Below are 8,909 nucleotides of genomic sequence, written 5' to 3' on the forward strand. Positions count from 1 at the left end.
TAAGATGTAGTACCAGCCTATTTGTAGCACATTGTGACTATATTTATAACCTGTTGACCATTACTAGCTTTTCCTTGTGGGGTGACACCTTACAACCTTTTGTGCTTTTCTTATCTCTTACATTTTATGGTGAATTTGATGATATACCATAATATCGTGATATTTAGTGTCCATGATAATATCGTTTTCATTTTTTCAGTAGTGTACTTGTGTTGTGTGACAAAATTTGTACTGCAAACTCCCTCCACCTTCAACATTCCACATACCAAATGTGAGCAAGATTGCCTAACCCAATCTTGAAATACAAGCCCTCAAAGTTAATCTTAATTCTTCATTTTTTCTTTGTTTAGGGAGCTTGGGGGCTGAAATTATTCTTTTTGCACACTTTTCAAAAACCATTTTAAAAACAAATGCATAGCTCAATTTTCTTGAACTTTGGTGCACTTTAAGAATGTATTGCGGCAAAATCACATACCAAATTTGATGCAAAATGGTTATAGAGCTATGGATGAAAAATCTAGATATTCTAATAGAACAGTCACTGCAAAATAAATATCTTAATAGACAAATAATGCAATCATGCAAACCTATCGTGGAAGGAATTTACTTTGTTATAAACACTACAGGTACTATAATGCCACTTTATCTAACCATAGCCATGAACAAGCAAGTACAAAATTATAGAACAATTATCAGTATCTATTAGCTAATTGGTTATTGCATAGCTAGATCCTTTGGCTTTGGTATTGGATTGGTAGATATTTTTCTGTATTGATAGACTATATTATATCATCGTCATTGTATCTGTAGATAAGCAGAACAATGAATTGTGTAAAAACAAGCTCCAAAGCCATTGGCTTTGGGGTATATAAGATACAAAAAAGTAAAATCTGTAATTTTCGTATACATGTAGATGTGCCTTTTTGTTTAGCCAAGTTGTTTTGCATGGTTAATTCTATACAGATCTGTGTGTGTGTGTGTGTGTGTGTGTGTGTGTGTGTGTGTGTGTGTGTGTGTGTGTCTGTCTGTCTGTCTGTCTGTGTGTGTGTGTGTGTGTGTGTGTGTGTGTGTGTGTGTGTGTGTGTGTGTGTGTGTGTGTGTGTGTGTGTGTGTGTGTGTGTGTGTGTTATACAAGAAATCCAAAAGGTGTTCTATTCAACTTATAAAAATCTTACACAAAAATAGGATGGGTGAAAGAATTTGGAATTACAATTTTGAAGCAAAATATATGAATTTACATAAGTTGAGATTGGGATGAGGGAACATTACAGTATAGATTGGCATTGTCAGTGTTTAAAATGTTTTGGAATTGATGTTAAGCTACTTTGAAGCCTTTAATTGCAGTGTTCCTAATAACTAATAAACCTGGGTTTAAAGGCCATACCCTTTCTTCACAGCTTGGCTCTTTTGATATTATTTAACTGCCCTTAGCATTACTTTCCTTTTCCAGGGGCAGGTCCAGACTTCTAAAATGGGGGTTCCATTCCGGCCATGAGCCTGGTATAGCTAGTAGTTGTACCAACTAGCTACCTAGTATGTAGTAATATTTCATACAAAATAATCACTCTCCAGTAAAGTTTCATTGCTAACTCTTAGCATTAGACCTTTAGAAATGCAACTGAAGCATTTAAAGTGGTTGTCAAACTAATCAACGAATTATCTTGAGATGTGCATATGTGACCGGATTTCACATAACAAGGCTTCCACACACACAAAATCAAACTTACGATTTTACCAGGAATGGATTGCTGGTCTAATACACTATCATATTTCACACTGTACTTCCTTCAGCACTGACAAGTCTGGTTTCTGTAGCAGCTTTCTTCCAACCCTGTCAAAGCCACGAGTGTGAGATTGGCACCATTAAATGGCCATGGCTCTGTGATAATGGTGTGTAGTGAGCTGGGACTTCACAGAGAGCTCACCAATAGTGTTCTCAGTCAATTTGGAGTAATCTGAGTGCCATGGAGGGCCATGGAGAGCCCAAACTTGGCCTCTGGATTCCAATCGTCTTCTTACTTCATTTTATACCCGTATATTAAGACCACCGTCCACCCCCACCCTCCCACCCTATTAGTACCGCCTGTGATATTATTACCTGCTTGAAAAAAGCTGCTCAAAACAGGGCAAATTTTGGGTATCAGAAATGTATACACCCACTCAGTGATAGCTAGTGAACAGATGAACAATTGGTGCAAATTTTGTTTGCACAGCTGTAGGCACTGGGAAGTTATTACACAATGATTCCTTAAAATCGCCATATCTCCTAACAAAGCTTTGTGCGTCGAAGCCTTGTTTTGTCAAATTCAGTCACATATTGTGTATGAAGATGCTGGAGCAGCAGTTTCTGCAACAAAGAGAGGTAAAATAAATATTTCGCTACTATAAGTGTATATGCAATGAGCATTCCTTTGAATGATAAGCTGAATTTGGCTTATTGGTTTTAGCAAAAACCTTGTCAGCAGTTTATCAAGTAGTTCTAAGGCTCTTCCAAAGGGATGTTGCATGGAAATCTTTAAACTCCCCTGATTCTACCCCTATTTATTCAATCTCAAATTTAGCATTTATGTAACTTCATATCCTACAAACACAATACCAAGAAGTGATGTAATGAGTACGTAAGTGTCCATTACACTGCATGGATAATTCTCATGCAGTAATATTTGCTCTCTTTACAGACTAAAGGTATATTCAACAAAGAGAAAGAGAAAAGCTTTTTCAAAATCAACTTCAGTGTTCCTCAAGTAAAAATATTGTTGCTACTTAGCTATACAGTTATATTTTCATCCATGGCATTTGCAACCTTAACTGTCCTTGCTGATAACTCTGATGATCTCATAAATGATGTATTCAGGTATTCTGCATGTAACCTATTTGGTTACAATCCAAAGTGTGAGGATATACGAAATGATTTTGAAAGGCATACATCACCTGGACTTATCAACTCCACCATACTACTACTGGGATTCCTCTCGTGGATAAATTTATTGTATGTAATTCAAGTTAGGCACATCCAAAGAGCAGCAAAATGGATAAAGGCATGTAGAGTGTTCTTGTCATCAAGAATTAATGGCTCCTGGAATTACTGTGCAGATAATTAATTTTTGTAAAAAGTGTTACATTATAGAAACTTAATATGTTAAATTTGTTATATTTCAATCAGTTTCATACATACTTAAGTATTTACATCAAAGTTACAGGGACAGGGCTTGAAATAACGTTCGACAATCAGCCAATTTCCAGTCAATATTGTGCAATGGCTGGTTAATTTTATTGTTGCCCAGACAGTGTGGCTGGATAATCCTGGCTGGATAATTCAGACAGAATGCTACACTACTGCTGGAGAGCAGCCTTACAAAGGCAGCAATATTTAATTAAGCTGTTTGTTTATGGTTTGTGGCCACACGCTTTACCTCAAGCCAAAACAGTGAGGTTTGAACACCAACCTACTTGTACTTGTCAGCTATGAATGTGCAAAATGTATTTAAAACCATGTTATCCAGTGTTACCTTTGGCTTGTGGGATGCATGAAGTTTCATAAAAGACTACTAGATACAGTGTGTTACATTAATTTATAACATGGTTACACTACTTTTGGCATGACTACATCTTGAGTACTGAAAGCTTAACACTGGGTACCAGTACATTTTTATGTTTTGGCAGGACAAAATCTGTGTTGTACTGGCAGTTTGACAGTACACCTAAAAAAATTACTGGGAGCCCTGAGGGGTGTGTGGTGGAACAGACTAAGTGTAGACAGTTAACTATGCATGTAAATAACAAAGTAGATACTACTGACTCTTTATTAGCGACGGAAAAGTCCATTAGTATTAAGGTTATGTAAATTAAAATATTTCCAAATTTAGAACATCTGGGTTCAAACTGTTTTCCTGCAGTTATATGACAGTGTACATGTACTATAGCAATTGTATTGAACTACTGGAGCAACAACAATAAATTTACTTTATATCTTGCAACCACGCATGCATTACATTATACTATATACCACTTTGACACCTCACATCAAAGGAAATTAAACCACAAGGCTATAATAACATGTATTATCCTGACCACAACTACCTTCAATGCTGAGGTAGTTACAATACATCAGTTCCCTTTGATTCTTTATTAAAGAGCTGCTTAAAGTTTTGCATTGTGGGTTTGAGTATACCATAGACTCTAATATATTGGTTTAGATAGGTTAAGCATTTTTGAAAGAAAATAATTGAGTGAGTCAGCATTGCATAGTTCAGTTACTAGGCATTGCAAAATAATTATTTTTACAATGCATGGATCATTTCTCTATACAGCATATGTCAACAACTGGACAAGATGGCTCAGGCATTTTCAACCTATACTCCAAAGTACTTTTTACCTATTTTAGCACCTTAGGTTACTTTAGGAATCCAGTCACCCACACAAGTGGTTATTTGGTTATAAATGTTATCATTACAACCAGTGAAACCCACAATCGTTTATTTTTTGCACAATTTAAACCTACAATCGATGTTTACAAGCCTCTGTATAAAAGTATTGTGGTGAGTACAGGTTTGTCTTCATTCACCTATTAGGTGAGCAGACCTGAGTGGTATATATTACTTGTACCATAACCACAAGGGATTTCAGGCTTGGGAATATATATCAGACAAATCCCTTTTGGCCATGCATGGTATAACTATCAAATAAACCTCATAAGCATTATCTGCATTATGATAATACCACATACTTAGCTAGGTGATTATACAAATGCAACTTTACATAGCAGGCAGACATTGCCAAAACTATTAAACTATTTAGTCAGTTAATATTATAGCAATGATATATCAGAAGATTTTGCCAGCTGATTTCAATGCTGTTCGTAAGTTACTATCAAAGTTGGTCTTGTCAGTTTTAGAGCCAGAAAAGCTGACATTGTGAGAATTAGTAACCAAACCGTTGATGATGGAAAATGTTGTATTATCAAGAATGCAGTCTTCAAAAACAACATCTGATTCAAAACAGCAATATGAAAATGAAGCATTGGTCAGATCACAGCTAATAAAAGATACTGGATATACAAATTTCAAGTTGCTAAAATATAGTTTCTTCATGCTTTTTACCTTGTATGAAATAGCTTGCATTGAGTCGTAGCTTACATCAAAAGAACCTCCACTATAGTCTGTATTATACGAACCATCTCCAGAAGTAAAATTAAGGAGAATGTCATTTTGAGACACAACATCAACTTCACGTACTAAAGGTTTCAGTGCATTGATTAGACCTTCAAGTTGATAGTATTTTGCTTCACAGAAAATCTCTTGTAAAGCTTCAAAAGATTTGGGATACCACCGGACCACTTCTTCTCCATCCCTCAAGTAGTTGAGTATGAGTCTAAAGTGTGTCCCATCTCTATCAATGAAGAAACTACCATCACTACACTTCATGGCTTCTAAATCATGTCTACCACTAAACATTACTCCCAACATTGACTCAGGATACTTGGTCAGTGTGGAACGTGAGGTTGAGTAACGTGTGCCACCAACATTCAAATCTATTATTGGTCCATGAAAAAGAAATGTATTATTTACTTTGGCTTTTTCTTCCTCCCATTTCTTTTTTTCTTGATCTACTTGTTGTTTGTCTTTTGAGACCTGTTCAAACACTTGCTTGAACATTTCAGTTGCTGTAGAGACTTGTTCAAACATATCAGTTGCTGTGGTATTTTCTGATGAGGACATTTTTCAGTGTTGTGCTGCAGCAAATTATTCAAAAATTGTTTGCCAGGTATTAAATCACAACTTTATAGTATTAGTTAAATGGTGCACAAAAAGAAGTCAAAAAATTTACTAGGGTTCTTCAAACCAGGACTTCCAGGACTTCCATACCTATATAACAACCACATCCTTAACCACTGTGCACCATTTAGTAAAACAATTAGCTCACTTAATTTCTATTTTATAAATGAAAAGTTATACCTTATATTAGTAAATGTTTATAATTTCATTGAGGAGTTCTAGATTATTCCAGAACACTACTAGGCATCCTTATAAAATGTATGCTCTATTAGAGTATTATAATAATATTACCAAATATTGAAATAAATAATACATTTATAACTCTGTCTTCAATAATCATTGTATCTGTAAACCACAAAGTCTATATAGGCTGGTTTTGTGACCTTATAAAGTACCTAAGAAGTAATATCCATGCATGCAAAAATAGCTAAGTTGAAACAAAATTTTGTGGCCTTCAAAAATCTGGGTGAAAAAATGGCTGCAGTGATGTTTATGCTAATAATGGCTGTGCGCATTACACTGTTAAAACTGGGGTGTTCTGTTACACCCAAATAGAGGTGTTCTACTACACCCACACCTTTAGGGGTGTTCCAACACACCGATAAGGTGTGTTGTGCATTTTAGGGGTGTTGTAGTACACGAATAGGATGTAGTTTATAATAATTAGCCTAAACCACAATCAAAATAGACACTTGGCTGTTAGATTAATAGCACTAATTGGTAACCTTTAGTGATAAAGAAGAACAATGTAAGTGTACTGATACCGTAATTCGCTTTATTTTCGTGCAAAGTTTTTTGTCATAAAATTTTTCATGTATAAATATTTTTGCATGATTCTACGTGAATGACTGCTCTATTAGAGTAGTTCGATCTTGTATAAAAATTTTCATGCAACGAAAAAAAAGCAAATTACAGTATGTTACATTGCCATTACAGTCTTTTACTTTGATGATTGTGATACCGTACCTTAGAAATGTGATAATGTTTGCACCATTGCCAGCATTGGTAATACCGCAAAGACCCTCACAAAGAATTTCTTTTAAAAATCCGACACACCCTTAGAGTGTTGCTGAACACCCTAAGGGAGATTGACTACACCCCTGTGGAGTGTAACTAAAACACCCCTCTGCATGGGGAGCACTACAATAATAGCAGTTAGAACACTGTAAAGCATTAATACAATACAATACAACATCCCTGAATGTGTTGTAGAAACACCTCTGTTTTAACAGTGTGTTAGAATTTATTAGCAACAACATCACTGCAGCCATTTCTTGGAATATTTGCTTTTAAGTATTCAATATGTTACTACTTGCAATTACTTGAGTAGTAAACTGATTTTGCCCTTACTGGTAGTCTTCCAAGATCATATAGCTCTTCCTAAAGGAGGGGAAAATTTGGGGCTCCCATGCTGACTCCACCAATGGATAATATCATTTCAGTACGTATAACAATTATTAGCATAGCTAACAAGTAATTGGCAATGGCATAAGTTAATACTGTTGATATTTTTGTATTTTCTAATTTAGTCTTTGTAGTCTGTTGACCTTGGTTTTTATTAGAACTAAATTGCTTTTAAAATTAAATACCAAAACCATCAAAATGATTTTGCAGTACTACGTAGAACAACACTACAGCATATCACATGTACACTTGTTATAATTACATAATACAGTGGAGCCTCTCTTATAAAGGACCTAGAAATTTCACAGTACAGTTTCTAAAGCCCCTGTAGACAGACCCCGTATACCATTACAATGTTATCTCTAAAAATGGACAACCTCCTTGTTTGATCACTACTCAAAAGCATAACAGATACTGTACATAATAGGCCAGAACCTACAATTTGGGGAACTGGATCCTTATATATGTAGCCCGGATAGTTGCATACATTAATATTGGTGAATACATACTGTACCTTGTATACAGGTTCTCTGTAGTAATAGTGGGTTATCCTTTACAAAATAAAAGCTGATCATTAATTATTTTAATTCAATCATACACTGTACCACAAAATATACAGAGCTCCAGTGCTCATAATTAATTGAAGCACTATATACCTGGTGATTATTTTGCTGATCAGTGATAATAATATGCTGAATATTATACATCCCTAAACATTATCCAAAGACAGTTATGTAACAAGTACATGAAAAAAATGTAGAATTTCAACTAGAGTAGGGACTAGGCTTGAGCCAATTATGGTATGAAAATTGCCTATTATGCTTTTGAGTAGTGCTCAAAAATCCATCCTATTATGCTCAAAATTATGCTCTCAACATCAAGATTATGCTTGAGAGCTGACTGTTTTATTAGAGTATATCTGAATTTCCTGACTGCTGTATTAGAGTAAGTGACTGCTCTATTACAGTATCTCGATCTTATTTCCATAAAGTGTGAATAATCGGTCAAGAAATAGTAAAAAAAAAAACACTGCAAGGTTTTTGATATGAAATGCAGTAATAATGTGAAGTATGCTCATGTTGTGTAATATTTTTGGAGCGCGCATTGCACATTTTAATTAAAATTCTTGAGAATCGTCAGTTCTGCACACTTTGGTGGGTAACTTGCCTTTGTTAATAAAGGGAAGATTTTATGTGGATATTTTCTTTGTTTATAAAGGGAAGATTTTATGCCAATGTCTCCTTTGAGTGCTCAATGGAAAGATTTTAGAAGAGTAAGTGACGTAAAACCCAATCCATGCAATCATAAGCAATGTGCTTACGAAAGAGAAAATTTTACACAAATTGTCATTAAGCATATAATTGACTTCAATAGAGAAAATTCTTGAGTACTTATTGAGATCACATGACCCAGCTCAAAGCCTCACAGTTAATTTTTTTTTAATGATTCCATATGGTGTGTTGGTGTTGCAATTTGATACTGGTCACTTGTCAGGAACACTAATATCAGTACTTCGTGTATCATTGCTGTTACTTAAAAATATTGATATTAAACAAGTCACAATCGCAATAATTTAGTACCTAGTATTTGTGAATACTCAAATCATTAACTCTATTCAGTAAGAGTAGTCAAATGCTGAAACGACATGATAGTTTCAGCTATTAAATTAAAACTTGAATCAGCTAGAGATCGCAAACAAATAGAAATCAGTACTACAATTACGAATGTCAA

General features: G+C 34.9%; 2 protein-coding genes across 4 annotated transcripts in view; one reads left to right on the forward strand and one right to left on the reverse strand.

Annotated features, from left to right (window-relative positions):
- LOC136264476 (uncharacterized) overlaps positions 1-3,179 on the forward strand; it is a 35,069-nt gene extending 31,890 nt beyond the window's left edge. For all 3 annotated transcript variants that reach the window (XM_066059228.1, XM_066059230.1, XM_066059229.1), the window contains one exon: positions 2,679-3,179. In XM_066059228.1, the coding sequence (XP_065915300.1) occupies positions 2,679-3,101 (423 nt within the window). In that variant the 3' untranslated portion in view covers positions 3,102-3,179. The remainder of the gene's footprint in view (positions 1-2,678) is intronic.
- Positions 3,180-4,823: 1,644 nt separating this feature from the next.
- Positions 4,824-5,717, reverse strand: LOC136263792 (BTB/POZ domain-containing protein KCTD21-like). The gene has a single exon (XM_066058418.1). It carries the CDS (start codon positions 5,715-5,717, stop codon positions 4,824-4,826), a length of 894 nt encoding a protein of 297 aa, XP_065914490.1.
- Positions 5,718-8,909: the final 3,192 nt, after the last annotated feature.

This window comes from Dysidea avara, chromosome 8, assembly GCF_963678975.1.
Source record: "Dysidea avara chromosome 8, odDysAvar1.4, whole genome shotgun sequence".
Taxonomy (NCBI): Eukaryota; Metazoa; Porifera; class Demospongiae; order Dictyoceratida; family Dysideidae; genus Dysidea; species Dysidea avara.